The sequence below is a fragment of the Leptosomus discolor genome, chromosome 6 (genome assembly GCF_034619465.1).
Source record: "Leptosomus discolor isolate bLepDis1 chromosome 6, bLepDis1.hap2, whole genome shotgun sequence".
Taxonomy (NCBI): Eukaryota; Metazoa; Chordata; class Aves; order Leptosomiformes; family Leptosomidae; genus Leptosomus; species Leptosomus discolor.
In genome coordinates this window covers 30973683-30994850 of record NC_141396.1, presented here as the reverse complement: position 1 = coordinate 30994850, position 21168 = coordinate 30973683, and the positions used below count along the sequence as shown (strand labels likewise).

Genomic DNA, 21168 nt, shown 5'->3' with positions numbered 1-21168 from the left:
GCTGGTGTAAAGCATCTGCTTTGATCTAGTATCCAAGCAAAGCTAAATGAAGGCTCGTTAGCTCAAGCACTTGCTCTATAAAAAGCATCTTGGTGGTCATCTCCTCCTGAAGGGGCTTCTTAGCAAAGCTGCCTTTCTTCTCAGAGGAAGGTAAGAGCTATCACCTCCCCTCTGCTGCTCTTTTTTTGTTATTTTGTTGGGTGCAATGTACTTATCAAGAGCTGTTTCAGCAGGGAGAACTCAAAGTAAGCTTTTGGTTTGCGTTAAGCTGTTTATGGAGCTGTAAGGTTCTTGTTTTTCCCTTGCCCTGCCTTCACGCTGTCTCAGACCTGTTTAATTATTCACCTGTTCAATTATTTAAAAACTGAAGGAATGAGCTGTTATACAGCAACTCTAATTACTGAACTAATTCACAACTTACTGTTTAGTTTACCTGCACACAATGCTTGGCACACAGCTTAATTTTAACACAGGTGTAGGTTCACCACGTGTCTCCATTCTGCCAGTAACCCACAAACATTACTTGGGGGGGAAAGAGCTTGTCACTAATTAAAAAAATCCTGTAATAGGCAATGAGAGGAGTATCTATACTGCTTGATTTCTAACTGTTGGCTAAATGAGTTTTGAGATCCCGGAGCACCTAAGTGTTTTGATAAACCAGTGGCTGCTGTTCTGCAGCAGCAACTGTACTTTATTCAGAAACAACCAGTTCCTTATCAGGGCAAACAAGGGAGTGGAGTCAAGACGTGGTTATGCCTCACCATCACCTCACATCAGGAGAAAATCAGCCCGTTAGCTCATCTCCCCCCACCCACTAACTCCCCCGGGGTTTTACCACATTGTTCCTTCAAAACAAAACTGTAAATAAGAGTCACCAGATGCAGCACGTTTTTGACTTAGCAGCGGTAGGAACGGCAAAGCATAGAAACAGTATTGCGTAGGTACCACCCTTTTTATTAATGATGACATCCCTTTATACAGCTTACCCTGTGCTGTCAGAACAACGAGCCTTGCCCTGTGCCAGTGGGTGCTTAAGGCTCCCACTGGCTCCAGTTGCCCGGGCGGTGCATGCTGAAACACTGCAGGGAACAGCTCTACGCACACAGACTTTATTACGCAGCGCTGCCATGCAGTACGCGCAACCAAACCAACCTGGTAGCGCGACAGGTACAGTTAGGGGACTGGAGCATGCCTCGTAGCTCTGGCCCAGGGCTAGCTGGTGAGTATGTCAGGGAGACTCTAGCTCGGTGGCCACTCTGCTCACTTGCAGGTCCAACAAATATTGCTGCCTGTCCAGTGGCTGGCTGGAAGGAAAGGGCCAGTCCAGCTACATGGTGTCAAGAGGTTCCTCCCAGCATAGCTTCCTTCGGTTTCACTCTAATTGTAAATAAAATAGGAAGGGGCACCAGACAGATCTTGCAATTGATTTGACTGGTGACTATGCAAGCGTGTCCTCTGTCCAGCACAGGCTGCCCTGCTCAGAGGGACTGCCGGGCTATGGAGCCCTTCATGTGCTCCCAGTTGTTATACAGAGCGTAGAGGCCAGTGAGTGTCAGACCTGCAACACCACCTCGTGCTATCCCACGCACTCCTCCTGAAAAAGAAAAACAGATTAAAACCTGTTAGTTACATCTGAGGAAATGGTCAGCTACAGCAACTTCCAAGAAGCGGTTCAAATCCAGAGGCACCTTAATGAAACACTTTTTCTTTTTTGAGTAACTTCCCAGAAAGGGTACCTGTGCTAATTCTACCCTCCCCTCAAGCCTGCTGCCAGGCTCAAGAAAGGTCATTCCTGACCCTGACACTAATTCTGCTGGCATGACTTCCTCTCAAGCTACGTTAGCGCTACTGCCTCAGTGAACCACTACAGAACGCTTGAAGCAAAGACAGCTTTTCTCATGTCCCACTTTATCTGTTCCACCTGTCCTCAACACAGGTGTTTACAGATAGATATGATCTCTTCCTGCTTTAAGAACTCCTCTGTTTAGGATTTCAGATGAGGAATAACGATACTGTTTGTCAGTTATGTTAACTAGGTTTTGGGGAAGGAGAAGGGGCAGGAGGGAAGTAAGTGAACACAACAGCTGATGTGGACAACACCTAGGGCTCCAGAAATTCATTAGGGCCATCACACAGAACTTATCACTGCTTTTGTGTCTGTGGAATTTTAAAACCTTTGGAAAAAAAAAAAGTAGATGAAAGGAATCAACTGGCAAGAATTTAGTAGGACACATATCGATCAACTTTTTATATTATTAATATAAAAAATTAAGTCACACAGGTGATTAAATTTTTTTTTTTTTTTAATTTTTACTGCTCACTCAAGACTTGAAGCTTCTGCATGTTGTGAAGGTAAAAATACAGTGCAAGTTTGGCTATTACTGGCTGCAGCAATAGATAGCATTGCAACTCCATTCCACCCATGCGACAGTTGTGGTGTACAGGGGCAGAAGCAGAGACTTCTGTTGCTTTTACTAAATAGCAAAACGTTTCTACCCCTCAGTAGTAGAAAGCGCCTTGGTAAAGCTCCCAGAATGCACTATAAATGCACAGGAACACACCTGAGAGTATGATCCTCAACACTAGGAAAACTTCACTGAGTTTGATTCTGCAATGTTTATCAATCCCAGCTGAAACAAGTTAGATAATGTGTACAGTATATAGAACAAGGCCAATTTCTGCTTACAGCTAGATAAAACCTGCCTGCTTTATTGGTAAAACAGACAGTGGAATTCAGGTTCCTCAAACTTGAAAAGAAAGGCATCTCAGTAATCAATTATTTTTTTGTTTTCCCTGTTACGGCTCATAAACTTGTCTTGCAGAATTACCTTTAGGCTTGTAGCAGGGCAAGAAGCTGTTGGCGTCAGCTAGACTACGGCTGCATCACCTGTGCTGCAATTCAATGGATTTCAGTGGAGTTGTTAAACCTACTCACATTGCCCAGGCATGTAATGAAACCAAGAAGGTGCACAAGTGATAGCAGAAGTTGGACTTGGTACTAGAGGTCATGTCTAGCCACATTGCCAGACTAGCGGTCACAACTCGAGAGTTTTTTGGGATATAAGCCTAACTGAATTCACTGCCCTAACTGTTGAGAACTCACCAGCTCTAAGGAAAGCCCTGCTGTTTATGCACCTACATGACTAAACCAGGATTTAGTAACACAAATGTAGACTTCTTTGATAACTCATCCTGAATTTGTTGCACAAAAAGCTTTTCACCTGAGGGGGTTGCAGCTGGGTACACAGAACTAACCATGTGCAAGCAGCTTCTGGCAAAAAGCCACAGGTGAAACTTAAAGGACACTTTGTGCAAAACAAATATTTGAGAACCTGTAAAAATACTAACTCCTCGTTACTTTTGGGAAAAATTAATAAAACAGAGAGCCTGATTTTCTGCTGTTCATGCTAGGCAGCAATTGCTCACAGAAGCAGCCCCCAAACAGGGCTCCTAACATTATCGTGAACAGGGAAATGCATGAAATATGGAACATCCTCACTGAACAAAATGCACTACAGAGCTATGACTATTCCCCATAGACTCCTCCCTCAGCCCCCAGGTTCAATTCCTCTCCTTTTGCCTCAAAATCCTATTCTTCCTATGGAAGAAAGGTAAGTTGAAGGCTGATCAAGCCTCTTTCCAGAGTCTGGGGAGTTAGGATTGTACAAGAAAGGTATCTTCTTTAATTTGGATAGCTAAGCTGCCTTCTAGCATTCATACAGACTTGGACACAGCACTGCTAAGACATACTGCTCCTAACACAAAAAAATGTCTTTAATATTTTCACGCGCTGAGGTCAGCCAGGCAAGGATGGCAGCTCTGAATCCACTTACAAAGTGTCAACCACAAGGCCTAAAGCAGTCTGTTGGTCTTGCAGACAACTAATGGACTTTGCTGAAGAAGATGTGCCAGTGGAAGCCTGTGTCACGAACAGGAACCAAACTCATGCAGTCGGTACAGGTGCATTACTGAGAGAGTTAGAAAAAATCCAAGAAGAAAACATGTAAGAAATGCTTCTTACCAGGTTCCCTACACCTCTGCTACAAAACTTTACCAGTAATTTGTTTTGTAGCAGTTACATCTGGTTTCTAAACTATCCGCAGAAATTACAAAAAAAAAAAAAAAGAGAAAGAAAACTTTCCCTAACTGGTTACATTTGCATTTGAGTAAATACCTCCAGGACTGTGGCAGCCTTCAAACAGTAATATGCTGTAGAATGCAGCCCGGTTGCTGGGCAGGAAATGTTAAGCCCTCTGAGAAGATTACCTTGTTTAAAAAAAAAAAAAAAAAAAATTCTCTACTCCCATCCCAGCTGTGTTTGCACGATAGAACACATTCCCACCCCTCCTTTGCAGTAACTCTCTGCAAGCCTCTGATATCAAGTCTGCCTTGACAAACCCTGCTGGAAACATGGTCGTAAGCCTCTAATCTTGCATGTCTGACTAAGATAACTTAAAGTTCCAGCTGACTTCTGAAAGCAGGTATTTTGAGATCAAGCAACTTGCACCATAGTTGAGAAGCTGCTATGGGCTTCCAAAGATACATATGACACTTTCTAAATGAGAATTTAGTTCTCTGTTTGGCTTTAGCTGCTGACCATAGAATAGCGTCCCTCTCCTGCGCATTTAAAATAGGTTTCAGAGTACACTATGCAATGACACACAGCATCCTAGTAATGCAGCTCTGCATTTCTTCACAGCATGATCCACTCCTAACACTGAATGTGACTCCTATAGTAGGTAAAACCATTGTCTATATACATGAGGGCAAAGTCTTCCATTTAGGACCTTACTGTCTCCATATTCAGAATGTGTTACTCCACTATGCTGGGATAGCTCCTGGGATGTTTAAAGCAAGAACCACCCAACAGCAAGCATTAGAAATACCTTAACTGAAAGCCCAGAACCACATATTTATTCCAAACAAAAAAGGTGTAACAGTTAAGTTGTAATTGGTTTTCTGTCTTCTAATCTCTGTCTCTCAGATATTCAGAATGCAAACACTTTCTGTTCCTTTAGGACTTCCAGGAACAAAAATATTTTTAAATGGTTTAAAGGGCTTGACTTCTCAAATGTACAAGGCAACCTCAGTTTTGTTCCAAATTCAAGCACAGTTGTATCTAACCAGACTCTCTGAACCATCAGGCAGACATTTGTTTGAATAATTGTGGTGGTCCTATGTCAGCAGGAAACTCAAACAGTTTCCTTCTGCTGCTCCACGGGGGTCATTTTACAAAATCTACTAAGCACGGGCAAAGTCTGTGGGTACAGAAATTACTGAGGAAACTGATAAACATTTTTGCAAACAAGATACATTCCAGAAAAGCATGTTCCACTTCCATATTTTTGCAGCTAAAAGACAGTATTGCAGTTAAAATACAGAAAGAACAAAGCCTGAAACAGGGGAAAATTTCATGTAGTTACTATGATGTGAAGGCTAAATTGGAAAAAGAGTAAGAATTTACAATTTAATTTACAAGTTCAGAAGTATTAAAGCCATTGAAATTTGCAAACATTACTAAAATTCCCCTTTTTCTCACTGAGTAAAAGCAGCAGCACGTGACTGATGGGAGGCTACTTCAGCTACGGTAAATGAGAGCAAGAGCCCTGCATATCCATGCAGCACTGAGAACTTAGTTCACTGTTTCTGCATAGCAGAGCTGGGCAGAAGGCAGTGCTGCTTGCTTATTTCAGACCCAAAACACCATTTGGTTAATAGTCCTATAGACCTGTTTTGTTAAAACCAGGTTTTAACAGAGGTTCATCATTTCTAAAATGCCCGACAGCTCTGAACTTCAAAGTTCAGAAGCAAATCCTTTACTTGCTTTTCTCCAAATAATGCAGAAATCAAAGATATCCCAGGGCCATACCTTCAGCAGTCTGCAAAAAGCTCTTCTTTCTCTGTCCCCACCAAACAGAAACAAGAAAAATGCCCTGTCTGACCCAAAGAAAAACACAAAAGGAAGAGTCTCTTATAGCTCAATAAGTAGTTAGCTATAACACAACTGCACTGACCTCCTACCTACTGAATATCATCAAACTGATCTTTAGCTTTGGCCAGACTTTACTGCTTGCAATAAAACATTTAGCCCTTCTTAATTAATTCATAATGTGTTGACTTTTCAGGGTTGGGTTCTGAGGTCCCTTCAGCTATCGCTAGCATGCAATGCCCTTCTCTTCAGCTGCACACCATTTTATACCAAATTATGAAAAATTGTTGTGCAAAAAGCAAGAGATGCTCTACCTAGTATCTGGTTCCTACTGCAGAGTAGTACAGTAAAGAAAATAAAGTCATGCTTTGGACTAAATTATTTTTGTTCCTGTTTTCCCTAAACTCAAGGGGGGGGGGGGGGATATCATCCAAGAAAAGGAACATCTACAACCTGTGTAACCCTCAGATAAGAGGTAAAGGTTATTTAACTTTTTTGCTTACTGAAGCCTCTGTCAGGAATTTCCATGAGAAATTAATGACTCTCACACTGGCTCAGGCCAAAGTCCCACCTAGCTCAGTATCTTTTTTTCTGACTGATCAATCCCGCATGTTTGAGGAGGAGTGTAAGATCCTCAGAGAGCTGTACCTTTGTGACATGATGACTGGAACCATGTGCATTTTCATGGTGGGAGGGAATAATAGTGACATAGTGCACAGTGACAGTCACCTTTTTGATTTTTTTTCTACTTTTAGAGACTAATACAATTATGAGAAAACAAAGATGCTTGATTTAGAAAAGAGGATGAAAACGCATGCAAGAGGGCTAAAGATTTGTTTTAAGATATGTTAGTATTTATGCTTCATAATGTATCAGAAAAAGCTTGGTGTAAGAGTTCTTAATTTCTGCCTTTACTTGAAACTAAAGAATTAAGAATAATATCTTATTAAATGGAAAAGCCATCCTTCTGGAACTAGGATATCAGGCTCCCTTCTAGCAAAACTCAAACAGGACTGACTTAAGTTGCAACAACATTTCTACCACATATCCCACTGGCAAATGAACACAAAGGGTTTTCTTTCATCCATCCCTCAACTTCTACCCAGAACATTCAGTTTAGGTTGTGAGCTCAAAACTTGGCTTCCACATGTTAATTGTGCATACTCACATTGCTACATTTGGGCTAAAATCTAGTAAGTAATTTTAGTATTAAATTTAATTTCAAATAAATGTGAAAGCTAGGGATCACTTTGGTCAAAGGGATCAACTAGTATGCCATTTCAAAGCTCCTCAAATCAGTTTTACTTTCAAACTCAATTCAACATCTGTTAACCTAAGCCATATACTGTGCTGAGACAGATTCCAGCTAATGCTTGCTTTACAATGGCAAGTTAACAGCATCTGACTCGCTCCAGGAAGGACCATCAGAAGTCTTGGGGACTTAACTGCAATAGGGAATTTTCACTGATTAATGCCACTTCCAGTGAAGATGGGGGGAGGGGGCTTCCACAGTCCTCACCTACGTATTTTTTAATCCTTTTATCTTCTCACAACAAACTGTGTGTTAAGTAGCCTTGCAAAAAACTGTTCATAATCTTACTGCTTTAGAACGTGCGTATTTTGGAAAACCTTTTTGGTTTGACTGCTGGCATTTCGATAACGATTAACACCTCTACAAGGACAAATTGTGAGAACTGGGACCAGTTTGGGGCAACAAATCTCAGCCTTCAAAAAGTCTTCCCACTACTTTTTTTCCTGTCCACTCATGCCCCTCAGCAAAGGCTTAATCATTTGTCTCAGAAATTCAATCTAGGCTTTGCACTATACACGAGAGTATTTTTCAGCGCAAGAGGGTTGCTGCTGCGATTCTTCCATCAGTGCTATGGTTAAACATGAACCAGAAAGTCATGTTAAAAAAAACTGCCATACTTTGTACAGTTTCTTCTTAAATATGTTCCTGATAACTTTACAAAACAGGAATGATGGAAGTGGGAAATCTGAGTGTTTGAACAGCACTGCCTCCAACTCTGTATCCACCCTTTGTGGATTACTCAACAGCCTGGATTTGAAATGGTGTGTTTGTGGGAGTTTCCAGCCAACGCTAAAATATGGGGATTTAGAACAGAAACGACCCTGATGGCTTTCAGATCTTCCTTTTTTTAATGCCAACGCTAAATGGCATTCTGGGTAACACAGGAAACAATTAAAATCTTGATATGTCACAGATGTGAGCTACTCATTTGCATATGGTTTAAATATTCAAGTTGGTTTTAGGTAAATATATATTGTTGCTGGGTAAAGGCACAACTTAGAGGGAGGCTTTACCATACAGAATTAGGAAGGGCATTCTGGCATAAGGTGACAGGAGTGGAAGCACAGGAGAAGCAGCAAGAGGGACAGATCATGAAAGATAAAAAGGAAAATACAATTGGAACTAAATTCTTCAAACGGATGTGAATATCATCTTTTCCACTTCCAGAAATAATCCGTGACATTTAAAGTCTACTGTGCCACTGAAAACTTCCTGTACATGGTAAAAAATGTATTTCTCGAGTTTCTGTGCACTACAGTTCATATCCATGACACATACTTCAAATACAATACTATAATGAACACAGACTGATTGACTACATTTACGTTCATTAGGGCTACTATTAGCTCAGTAGATCTTCTATTACAAAACAAAAATCCCCCTCTGCTCTGGTAAGAAAAATCTTCGTAGTGTCAGATGAATGTGCATGTGACTAGTAATTATCCATGGTTGCACTGTGCCAAAAAAAAGATTACACATAATACCAGCTCTATACTTCTGAAAGGTAAGGGGGAAGCGTCTGCTGTAGTATGAGATAGCAGTTGTTCTTAACTACCTACAGAAAAAGTTAAGACTTCTATGCTGCCACCCTATCCAGCTGTTGTTGGTAATCTGTCATATTACTCATGGAATCCCAAATAAGTAACTGATTACCCGAGCGCTACGTGCTCCTGCAAGGTTAAGTGCACCAGCTAGTATTTAGGAAGGCTGCTCAAGCTGATTAGTTTTGGTTTCAATTAGTCTAGGCCAACAGGAAAATAAGACTTCTCAAACTGTTTTGCCCCACCTATGAAACTGGCCTTCAGGAACACTTCTAAGACACTGAGGATCAGTTAGATATGCAAAAGTACATAGGTTAATTCCAGAATTATCTCCTAATACAGGTAAAATACAGGTGAATCATATAGCCGAACCTTTCTCAAGGTACTTAAAATTTTTACTTTTTTCCTGTGGTAATGTCAATTTGTGGTACACGGCAGTCCTCTAAAACAGATGATCCCTCCAATTGTTGAGCTTGGAATATGCGTTAGCAGGTGTTTTGCTGATGAAGCTCAGACCCTCTCTTCTGCAAACAATCCAGTATGCATCAGCAAACTAACCTTAAATCCATACTGTTCTCAAATAACATTGTTGGTTTTGAGAACTACGCAAAGACTAGAGTCCTAGCCCACAAGACAAGAGTTTCACAAACAGCTATGTAATACCCTTATGAACATATCAGTTTCACTGTGTGTAGTTTTTTTTGCAGCTCTAGGTACTATCACATGACACTTGTAGTGCGTTTCATCTTGATGCAGTTAAGCTGTGTTCTGTGTATTTCTCCCCTCCCCCGCCCCCTTTCACTTCAGAAGGTAGTTCCCACTTGCGTGCATCCACTCATGGACTTGAGAGCTGTACCTGAAAAACATGGCTAAGAATGAGCTGGGTATGTATTTTATATGATCTCACTATAAATCTGAGTAAACATTTGAGTGTTTATTCAGTATATATGTATAACAGACATAATTTGGCTCTCATGATTACTGTTAGCCCTGTGCAAGTTGGAAAGAATCCCATTCAATTCAGATGGAATTTTTTAAGTGTAACTTCTCCTTAAGTAGTCTGAGCTGTGTGAAAAACAACAGGTGAGTTAGGGGATATTGAACTAACAGATCTTAGTTCTTAGTGTACTGTTTTTACACTGCCAATTTTCAGAGCAGGACAGTATTTAGTAAAAGTAATGAGAATACTAGTAACTAGGATAAAGCCCAAGAAGAGGAAAACTAGTAACATTTTGCTACTCTACCAGTGCTTTTGTATAGCATTCCTGTCAAGGTTCCAGCAGCTATGGTGTTCAGGTCATCTTCTGCACCTCGTGTTTTTTCAATGATGACTCCAAATGCACTGTAAAGTAGAGCTGGGAAAGAAAACATTAAATTCAAGTTAAAACTCCCATTCTCTGAGACACAGAGCTTAGAATCCAGGCTCAGTGTAACTATTTAGGCTATGCTTCTAAAGCACAGATTTTCTGTTTATTTAAAGGGAGGGAATCCTCTGCAAAATCCTGTCTTTGGCATTTTTTTTCCAGACCTATTTCTATTTTACAGATAACTTTTCTTTCTCTAGTTATAGTTTTGGTTATGAAGTAGCATTCTTCAGGACATCTAGTACTGCCTTAAGGCATGATAATTTGTGATATCCAGCACTGCCTGAAATTTAAGCCTATTTTGCTGTTTCAAATTTGTGTAAAAAGACTTTTTGAGGGTTTAACTTTGCACTGGCACACTTTATATTGTCAACTTTGAATGGCATGAAACCAAACTTGACACCACTTTCTAGGTAGCAAAGAAAATTGTTGCCCATGTGTGACTGAGGTGAAGCACAAGTTAAGTGCACCACTCAGATCATGCTATCGAGGGTTGGAGTACAAAGGGCTACGTTTCCCTTATAAATGACTATTAGACTGCTTGGGATTTTACATTTACAGCTGCTTCACCTCTGCCTGCATATGAAAACTTTGTCCCCAGAGGGCCTTTTGCTTTGGGAGAAGTTTGGGGACTGTCCTGGGAAGGATCAGAAAGAAATGCACAGGCTTAGGCTTTCAGTATGGATAAATATATAATCTATGCATCTTGATGAAGGAGAAGGCATCCTCACCTCTCATGATAAAATCTTATTTCATGCTGACAAAGAATAGTAGAGTACGTCATCATTTTAAAGTGATAAAGACACCATGCCACTTTAATTCATCCCTTGTCCTCCAAGAATTTGAAACCTTTGCTTCTGCTAAAAAACACATAAATCTTTCATAGGCAACCAGATTGATGTCGATGAGTTGACATTGAACAGTAGCATCTGTCCGCATTCAGCATAGGCAATGGTTATTTCACCTTACCTTAGCAGCATGTAGTATTAACAGTGAGGGGAAGGAAAAGCTGAATTCAACAGGTTTTTTTTTTTTAAATAGTTTTACAGATGTCGCTACCTCTGCTCAGGAACAGAATGACAAAAATTGTCAGTAGTGACAAAAGGAATCTTTGAAGTACCAAAACGCTGCACAAGTAAAATAAGATGCAAAAATACTTCAGCTCCTTGAAAGGAACTTCTCTGGTAGCTAGGATAAAGCAGAGCTGTAACAAACTGCAAAATATCAAGTTCTGCTTCACTCTGTGACTTGGGAGGCTGTATTTTATAAGAAAAATAACCATCTGTTATCGGAATGCACAAACATTTTCTTGAGTAATCTTTCTTCAAACACAGCTGAAAAAACCTGTTAATGTGTCACTTAACCTGGAACCTTGAACTGCAGTATGCCTGCATCTCAGTTTTCAAACATGTTTTCATTTGGAATACAAAATAAGGAAAGAAAACAAAACAAAATCCCACCATAAAACTCAATAGGCAACATGCACCTTCTATGAAAAGTACATGTAGTATTCTCACTGTAGTTCAGAATCCCATCTCTAACCACGGCCTCTGTATTATGCTTCAAAAGCTGATGTCCGAGTCAAACGGCAGGCTAACCTACTCTTCAGAAATAAGACCGAAACCAAATGTAATAAATGCAACTTACCCTACGCCTTGCATTTTTCAAAATTCAAATATATGTAGACTGGATTATAACATGATGTAATCTCTGGTTTAAGTATTGCTAATTTCTCTTCTATTACCACTTTGTGGGGCAATGAGTTCCATCATTAATCTTCAATATAGTTCAATCGGTTTCGGATTTTTCCTTTCAAAGTAACTGACCATCCTTTGGTGATTTAAGACTGGGGAGGGGGAGAAGCCAAAGAGCTTGTATTCTCTACGGCATGTACTCCTAAGTCAGTTATTCCACTGACTTTTATGAAATCATCTGAAGTTGTTTTTCTGAGGCAACTGATGTGATTTTATTTCCCACCCAAACGTCAATTCACAGAAGTTTCTTTCTCATACATCAGGCTTCTGTTCATTTTCTTTTTTCTTTTTTTTTTTCCTAACCTGTATTAGTTATAACCAACATTTTGATTTAAAGTGGGTGGTATCTTATGTCATTTTTCTAGCTAAGCTACCATCATAAAAAGATAAATCTTTGTAGTCACTATCACATTTCTTCTACAGATAAACATTTTGTGGAATGGAAACAGACATCAGGCACTCGCTCACCTGACCACTGAGTCTCTTCTTAGGTTATTAAAGTTACTTTAGAAGTATTCAATTATAGTTTTTGCATTAAGTTACAAATTAACTGGAATTTATTACCAAGTAAGCATTATCGATAATTCTTAGTTATTCCTGTTATGCCATACCTAGAGTTCTTGTTTGTAATACACTAAAAACTTCAGGGTTTAATTACAGGCTTTTGGTTACATATGCTTCAAAGCCTATTTTAGCCTTTAATTTTCTTTTCAATGTCTATTGACATGCCCTCATGTCCCAAAGAAAAAACCATGCAGTTTTTCCTGATGGATTTCACAATGAAAATTTAGAAAATACAGTTTCCCATCAAACAGTTACATCTTTAAATTGTTTTCCCTAAAAAATAACAAGTTTACTTACCCAGAGATCCAAGAGTGTTAGCCCATAATGCTCCTTGCCTTGTCACCATATTTAGAATTCTATAAAGGAGTTAAAAAGGAGTTAAAAACTTTAGCTCTCTGTGTTTACATTGAGGCCATGTTTATGATAGCAGGTGTAATGTGTTTACACTGTAAATTTGATTAATAAAACTGGAATAACGAACCAAAAGCCCTTCAAAACAAAACAGTAAGGAAAAGCACGCAGCTTGGCAATGCATAATCTCCTCTATCATGCATGCCACATACAGTAATGCAGGTAATACTGAAGGCAAATATTTAGTCCTGTCAAGTCTTTAAAAAAAAAAAAAAAAAAAAAAAAAAAAAAAAAAAAAATCTTTGTCTCAAGTCAAACTTGCCCCTTACCAAGAACCCAACCTCTTTCCTTCAAATGACTTTAACCTTAGCTGATAAATGTTCCTGACACAGTGTCTACACGTAGCTACTGAGAATGACTGATACGCTTATGCTGACTTAACCGGGTAAAAACCTCCAAGAAAGCTAGAGTGCCCTTCTAGGAGGTGCGAGCAGTACAGGGACCACGTGTCAGGGAGCACGGTGATGCCTGAACAAACGGCATGGATATTAAAAGCAAGTCTGACCTAAAACAAGTCAGGAAGGAAAGAGGTGCTCTTTTGCACTAACATTTGTCAAACTTAGCACCAACAAAAGGTAAAGTACCTTGAGGATTTCTGTATGTATGCTTCCAGACTAGCACTAAAGAGGGAAAGCCAATCTTTAGCGCACTCTCAGGGAAGCACAATGACACTTCTTTTTGGCATCGGCTGTCTCCAGAACGGTGACAACAGTAGCCAGAAGAAATGACTGGTCTTTATCTCCCAGCAGTGTAACACTATCACAGGCATAGCACTGCTCTGGACAGCTGACTACCACTGGGACTTAGTTTATCACTTAAAGCAATGAAAATGGCACACATGATATTCCTTCTGATTTGAGCTAATTTTCCACTACTTTCCCTTTTTTATAGTTTTCATTAGGAAACATAGGCCATTACTGAATATGGTTAGGTAATGACCTGAACAATAATGGAAAACTTCATTTTGAAACAAGAGGAAAAAAAAATTCCAAGAGGCTAGAGTATTGCCAATCTCCCCCTAATTACAACTGCCATCCCCATTTTGTTAACATTACATGAATTCTGAATTGATGAAAAAATTCATAATTTTAATAACCATTATATACTACGAAGATATTTCATGACAGGGAATTACCAGAAAAGTAAAATCTGTTAAAAAAAAAAAAAGTATGTGTACATTAAAGACAAATTTGAAGGAAATCTAGCTAGGCAAATCTCTTCTCTGTTTCAAGGTGATGACCTTCAACAGGCCTCTTCCCTTGAAGGGCAAGGACTGACAGCAGCATGCGCACTGACTGCCACCTGCTGGGCTCGACCCATCAAAGTTCGTGCATAACAACACGATCTTTTATCTGACTCTGCTCATGCCAAATACATAAAATACAATTCTGTTCACCTAGAACATTATGGAAGAGTCATAATTATAGTGAGGAATATTTTGGTTCTATTTTTCCTTCTAGAGATGGTAAAGAAGGGGATGAAGAACATGGAAACAATATTTTAAAAGGAGTAGAGGCAGTATAAACTGTTATTAGGAAATACTAAAATTCCTTCTCTAAAATTTCCTTTTCCCAAAGCATTCTGGGAGACTGAAAATGGTTTCCTCCAGTTATTTCACTCCTCTACTTTCCTATGTCTGCTTCACAGGCACTTAAGTTTTCTTATAGTCATGTCTAAACTACCAATAATTCTAGAAGAACACAGTGCAGGAAAAAAAAAAAAAAGTTCCTATCTTTACTGTGTTCTTTGAAACAATCAGGTAAGCTGAAAGCATGGGAATGCCATGGGTGTTCATGGATACTGTGACCCAGAACAACTTCCACCATGCAATACTGGCTCAGCTGCATGCACCTGTGGCATCTCTAACGCAAACCCAGGCAGGCCCAGCTTCTGCATTCTAATCTCTTCCTGGTTTTGGGAAGTTTGGGAGAGAACTTGCTCTCAGACAAGTCACAGCAAAAAACAGCTCAAAGCAAACTGTGCTGCTTCCAGGAATACTTCAACATATAAAACCACTTTGAAGTAGATTTCTTGTAAATATCAAAGTAGTCATTTATTCCCAAGTATTTAAGGTAAGTCAGAGGACATAAGAGCTGTCAGTCACTAAGTGAACTGCAAAAAGCTTGAACTGAACATCATTACACTGAAAAACATTTTATAACTTGATGAAAACAAACACTGGCTCTCAAAACACTAAAAACACAAAACCAGATTTATTTTTTGATTATATTCAGATCTAACTTTGTACAAGCTGGAAGAAACAACTTTGTCTCTAAGGTGTAATTTTTTTGAGACTAAACACTTACTGTACATTTCTAGGTTTTGACCACGCCATATTCTGCGTCTCCTTCAAGCCAAGCCGCAAACCATTCAGCGCACCAAGTGCTGCCCCTAGTTAGCATAATATCAGTTATTACTTTTTAAGAAGAAAAAGGAACAAAAAAACAATACTAGAAGCAAATACTGAGAACAGACTTCAGTGTATAGACTGAAGTCAAATAGCTGTTTACGCAAGACTAGATTGTAAACGTCTCGTCGTGCTCCTGCAGTCTTGTCAATGACTGTAGTACATAGGTGTTACCTGGTGGACAGCTGGGAAAAGTGAAAACCACAACCACCTACCTGTCATACAACATCCTCCTATGGTAAAAAAGGCGAGCTCAAATCTGCCTCGAGTTTTGTTGGCTCCTGTGGGCAAGATAAACTCATCTGTATCCTGGGGAAAAACAAAACAAATCAAACACTTTTGTATTTTCCAAGTGTTCCCGCTTCAAAATGTAGGCTATATTATTTTTTTTTCTTTAATCCTTACAATGAACTAAAGAAAAAAACAGATAGAACCAATGTTCCTGGAAAACTGTTGCCTACACTAGCACAGAGCTTGAATATACCATGTGCATACTTTAATAAGAATGAAAAGAGGCTTAAACTGAGAGCTGCTTTTTTTCCTAGCTGTCCTAACTTTCTATAAATTGCATTAGGCACCCAAGGAACTCGTATTGTGTGGGTTGCTGGTTTGTTTGTTTCTTTTTGAATTACTATTTGTTTAATTATTTATTATATCTTGCAGCAGGCAATACAAGATTCACTGCCCTCTAAAATCCTTCCTGTTGCCTCATTATGCAGTGCTGTTTCCTCACTCAGCAACCTATACTGATGCAGTAATGCATTCAGGCTTCCTGCTACTCTGATACTAAAGAAAAACTGCCTTTCTACCAAAAGAAGTATTTCCTTGCACTGAAATAAGTGACCTGGTTTGAAGACAAAAAAAAAAACAACAAACGGACTACATTCAAAACTAGTGGTGATTAGGCATGAAATATGCAAGGCTAGTAGTTTTCTATTTGTGCACCTCTCCCCCACAGGGACAGGCTTGTGTTCTCGTAAATCTGTGGTGTAAAAAGCTAGAGAAATGGGCTAATAACGAGCATATGTAGAGACAAGGTGGGCCAAAGCCCTTTTTCAATATGAGACATTGACAAGATGCACACGTGTTGATAAGACCCTAACGCAGTAAGATCTCTTTTTCTGTGCTTTCCAGTCATAGTATTATTCACCCCCCTCACTTAACTGATATATGACCCAACAACTGCAGGCTCAAGTAATTGCATTCTGAGGGGTTTTCATAGTCCATACTTGGCACAAAACGTGGATGGCAATATAGAAAAAATATACAGCTTCTAAAACTGTGAATACTTTATCAACAAACTGAACATATCATATGGTTTCTATCTTCCCTTTAACTAGATATTTTGAGAAATAAAGTGTGTACACTAGTTTCTAACAGTTTTCACTATTGTCCAAAAGGTCAAGGATGAAGCAATCACTGTCTGTATGTAACCTTCTATAGAGACAAACTAGGTCGCCCATCCTCTAGGTTTCTGACGAAGGCTGGCATGATATTTTGTAATGCATACCTGCTGAAGGTAACAAAAGTGTTGCAGAAAACACACTGTTTTGTGCCTGCATTAATGGACTAACAAAGTGGGTTTTAAAGTCACGAGTACCATTGTACCATTCCTTATTAGGGGAAGGCCAGGATTAAAATGTAAGATTCTCAACAATAAGGCTGACTTTCCCTTTGCATTCTGAAAGCAAATGGATGGTCTTTCAATACAGGAGACCTTCACCCCTCTATGCACATCTTCAGAGACAAACAGATTTTAAAGGCTAGTAATTTAAGCTCTTGTATTCTAAAATATCAGCTGTCTTTTTTTTTCCTTGAACTTTCAGAATCACAGAATGGTTAAGGTTGCAAGGGACCTGCGGAGACTGTTTAGTGCAACCCCCCTGCTCAAAGCAGGGTCAGCTAGTGCTGGTTCCTCAGGGCCATACCTGGGTTTTGTGCATCTCCAAGGATGGAGACCCCACAGCTTGTCTGGGCAACTTGTTCAAGTATAAAAAAAAAATTAAAAAAAATCTCACACTTAAAAGGAATTCCCTTTTATTTCAATGTACTTGCTAGTGCTAAACCTAAGGAGCAGTGAAATGTTACAACACAAACTGTAGCCTCCAGTGTTATGTCAATAGGTACTTTTAGAACTGTTTTAGAAGTTACTCAAATCACTAATGCAAATATCTTATTTTCAAGCAAGCTTTTTTTTTTTTAAATATCTATTAATGTACACATACTTTGTTCCAAAAACTCTTATACCATTTTTAACACTAACATGTTCCCAGATATACTGTACTAACTAAACAAGACAATTTTAGAGGATATTTTTGGAACAGCAGGCAAGATAATCATGCTAGTGAATCCACTTCAAGCAGAGGCATATCCCCTGTTTTCTACCATTATGGGAATGTTACGTTATAATCTTGACTACAACAACTCCTAGTGAAAGAGAAATATAAAAACCACCCCCCTCTGCATTCAGAGCTTTCCACTTACAAAAGAAGCAGCGACCCAGTGTACCATGAAACAAAAGGCACACAGATTAGCAGACACTATACAACTGTTGACCTTCAGTGCTACTTCTGCAAAATTTAATGTTCTTGGATAATACAAGCCAATATAGAAATATATAGAAAATATTAACAAAATAAAATCATTAAGATGTGCATCCTTATTGGATTAACTTAAACCTTTTCAGCTACAGTTAATACTGCTGAGAAAGGAAAACATAGGACTTTACATTACTTTATTTTCCTTATGGTGGCCTACTAGTCATCATGTTATGTTAACCAATATTAAGCTGTGGAAGTACAACAGCTACATTATTCTGTAGAATAAAACAGAAAGCTCTACCTCATGATGGTCTCCCTTCAGCTGGGAAATGACATAAGGAAAGTGGTGTGAAATTTGCTGCTACTGTGATGACAGTACATATGATGACAAAGCCTGTATCAGGTCTGAGATTTGGCTGTAAACTGATCAAACTCATCACAGTATAGAAAGCTAATCCATCAAATGAGTGGAGTATTTCTAGCTGCTCTTGGTGATTGAAAGGGCTCAGTGGAGGGTGTGACAAATGCCAGAACTTACGCAAGGGTACGTTGGGGCTGTATGATTCAGAGTAGGGAGGGAGATCTCCTCTTTTCAGTAGGGGCAGGCTTATATGGACACAACAGTCTTATTCCCTACGTTAAAACTGTTTTTCTTCTCCTAGATGCCATAGCACTGCAAGCTTTTATTAGGAACAACACGGAAAAAATAATTCCTTTCAACTGTTCATCAGTTCAAGACTTCAGTGCACACTGCACAGCACTGCAGGATTTTTGAGGTCTTCACATATGACCATACAAACAATGGAATCGGGTTCAACGCAATGAAAACAAGCAGCCTTCTCACCTGTACTAGATACCTGGGGTCCAAGTTCAAATAGGGGGACAAAGGACTCATTCCGGTTACTGAAATTTAAAAAAAAAAAAAGAATGTTTTAACACCAATTTCCTTAGTAACAATTTCACATCCAGTAAGTTAACTGAGGGCAGACCTCGTGCGTGGAAGTAGGGACATTTTGTCCGCTAAACTGCACAACCGATTAAAATCCAGCACCGACTGACACTCCCCGTTTTCAGGAAGCGCTGCAGGAGCGGCACGGGTGGCACAGACACGACGTCTCTGTAACCAATGGCCCTCGATGACCAACACGCCGCCACCGCCGAGGGACTAGCTGCAGCGGAGCCTGTCCCCCCCCTCCAGCCCTGCAGGCACGGGCAACTGGGGACGCGCCGTGGCTCAGCTCCCCGTGGGCGAGGCGGCCCCTCCGCCCCTCAGGGGCCGCACTGGCCCTTTGCCCAAGCCGTGCCATACCGATATACGTGAGAGGCGCCGCCAGCCCCGGGCCCGCAGGGATCGGTCGCCCGGCCCGGCCCGGCCCGGCGCGGCCCTGCCCTGCCCTGCCCTGCTGACGGGAAGCGGATACAGCCCGCGCCTGCGCCCCACCCCCATCCTCGCCACTCGGGCCGAGGGCGGGGGCCGCCGCAGGCCCCGCCGGTCGCCCCGGTACTCACGTGGCACCCCGGCCAGGTCGGCGTGGGAGTACCCCACCCCGCCGGAGCCGAAGAGGCTGCCGAGGCCCGTGCCCTTGGAGTTGCTGCCGCCCTCCATGGCGCTACCGGGCCCCGCGCCCGCCGCTGCAACGACCTCCGCGCGCCGCCGTAAAGCGCGCCGCGCTGCTTTCCGGCCCGCGTGCCCGCTGACGGTGGGGGAGGAGCGCGGTCGCCATGGTGAGAGGGGCGAGGCGGGCGGGGAGCCATTTTGCTGCGAGCGGCGACAGCCCGCGGTGTCCCTCGCTGGACGCGACTTGGCACCGGTCCCGCCGCTCCTTCTGCACCTCCCGTCGAGGGGGTGGCCGGCGGGACGAGCCCGGCGCTGCGGGCCGGAGGATGCGGAGGAGTAGAGCCGCCGCCGCATCGTCGCGCCGTCCCTGGGGGGCGGCTGCTGCCTGGCCCCGGCGGCCGCTGGCGGGCCCGCGCGGCTGAGGCGGGCCGGGCGGGCGGAGGCGGGCCCGCCGAGGATGAGTGCGGGCTGCGGGCGGGACCCCCCTCGGAAGAGAGCCCGGCCGAGCACCGCGAGCCCCGGCGGCGGCTCCCACGGGGAGCGGTCGCCGCCGCCGCTCGGTCCCCGCCAGGAGGGGCCCGGGGGCAGCAGCTCCGGCGGCGGCAGCAGCCCCGCGACCGCCGTGGGGAACAAAGGTTTGTACCGGCCGGGGCTGCACCCTCGCACCCTCCCCGGGACAGGGAGAGCGGCTAGCGGGCGCTGGGGCTGGGTGCGGAAGGGGGCTTGCCTGGAGGCGTGTTGTCCACACCACCCCCCCCCCCCCCCCCCCCCCGCCAACCTCGGTGGCGTGGACGGTTTCGGGGTGCCGAGGGACAGGACGGCTGTGCCTGCGAAGCCCGGGTAGTTCTGAACTTGCCCAAGTCGGGCCGGAGCGCTGCTCGGCGGGCCCCGCCGTCCCGTCCCGCCCCTATGGGAGCCGCTGGGCCCGGGGAGCCGCGGTCGTTCCTCGGGCTTGGCGGGAGGAGGCGGCCGGGGGCTCCGCCGAGTTGCGGTATGTGTCTCTGCTGCTAATTGCATCTCTACTGTGCTTCTGTTCGCGCGATGCGTGGAAGGGAGGGCGGCATTAAATGGCGAAAGGCCGCTTGTGCCCGTGCGTGTAGCCTCCCCGGAGCCGGGCTTCAACGTCGGGCTTGAATCGTCGCTCGTTGAGCTTCCCGGAGCCAGCGTGTCCCGCGTATCCGAGCCCGGTGATGTGGGGCAGCGCATATGGCTTCCCTTCGGAGGCGGCTTTGGGCACGGGATCGTCATCCTGGCTTTGCTGGCTTTGTGCCTGAGTCCTCACAAACTTTCAGTAACAGTGCAACCGTCCAAGTGAGGTGCGAGCTCCTGAAAGTAGTGTGTTTCATATGGGAGAGGACAAATACTTGCTGCAAGAGAAATGACGGTCAGCGGGGTGTTGTGCCAGGCTCTCACGGCAGGGAGAGCGAAGGGTAATGACAGGAACTCACATGGGCATGTGGCGGCAGGCCTAGGGTGCTGCTGGTTGTGTGGGGTGCCTCTCCTGCTGTGTAACAAAGCTGCGTAGAAAAAGTTCCCACATGGCTTTAAGTTATTTTTATTTGGAGCTAACGCTGTCAAAATGAAATTCTAGTGCACAATAAAGTACCTGTTTCAAGAATAGAAAGGAATGTAGGGAAGGAAAAAAAGAACCAAGCAGATTTGCTATGGGCTTTGGTTGATGAGTTAAACGTCATTAACTGAGAGGCAACTTTATGTAGATAATAGTTTGAAGTTGTATGTACGCATTCCTACAGAGTGATAAATAAGAATCTCCTAAAAATTCAATTG

At 42.4% G+C, this 21168-nt stretch overlaps 2 protein-coding genes and 1 non-coding gene across 9 annotated transcripts in view; 1 reads left to right on the top strand and 2 right to left on the bottom strand.

Moving 5' to 3' along the window:
* Positions 1-933: 933 nt before the first annotated feature.
* Positions 934-19428, bottom strand: LOC104348618 (mitochondrial import inner membrane translocase subunit Tim23). 6 transcript variants are annotated; one of them, XR_015183530.1, is made up of 8 exons: positions 19332-19428; positions 18667-18725; positions 15498-15591; positions 15182-15266; positions 12762-12820; positions 10027-10137; positions 3834-3968; positions 1555-1594 (listed from the first exon to the last, which is right to left on the bottom strand). XR_015183530.1 is itself a non-coding variant. In XM_086466602.1 (8 exons), the coding sequence occupies exons 1-8, from the start codon at positions 19426-19428 to the stop codon at positions 3966-3968; spliced, it is 600 nt and encodes a 199-aa protein (XP_086322728.1). In that variant the 3' UTR covers positions 3933-3965. The 6 variants fall into 6 exon arrangements, 5 of the variants coding, with proteins under 5 accessions (XP_086322727.1, XP_086322728.1, XP_086322726.1 ...); XM_086466602.1 differs by lacking the exon at positions 1555-1594 and adding an exon at positions 4175-4266 and having other exon boundaries at positions 3933-3968; XM_086466601.1 differs by lacking the exon at positions 3834-3968 and having other exon boundaries at positions 934-1594.
* LOC147415347 (small nucleolar RNA SNORA74) lies at positions 13474-13676 on the bottom strand. The gene has a single exon (XR_015183545.1). It is a non-coding gene; the product is annotated as a small nucleolar RNA SNORA74 (small nucleolar RNA).
* A 409-nt stretch (positions 19429-19837) lies between the features above and the next one.
* The window catches only part of PARG (poly(ADP-ribose) glycohydrolase), a 69774-nt gene continuing 68443 nt past the window's right edge, over positions 19838-21168 (top strand). For both annotated transcript variants that reach the window (XM_086467425.1, XM_086467424.1), the window contains exon 1: positions 19838-20015. In XM_086467425.1, the coding sequence (XP_086323551.1) occupies positions 19838-20015 (178 nt within the window). The remainder of the gene's footprint in view (positions 20016-21168) is intronic.

What these genes read in the sequence shown, in the direction of transcription:
- LOC104348618 (XM_086466600.1), bottom strand. Translation starts at nt 19,428, where the DNA reads ATGGAGGGCGGCAGCAACTCCAAGGGCACGGGCCTCGGCAGCCTCTTC. An exon ending in CGACCTGGCCGGGGTGCCAC is followed by an intron (nt 18,726 to 19,331) that starts GTGAGTACCGGG and finishes TTTAAATTTCAG; the next exon opens with TAACCGGAATGAGTCCTTTG. An exon ending in AATGCTATACAAAAGCACTG is followed by an intron (nt 5,938 to 10,026) that starts GTAGAGTAGCAA and finishes TCTTTGGGTCAG; the next exon opens with ACAGGGCATTTTTCTTGTTT.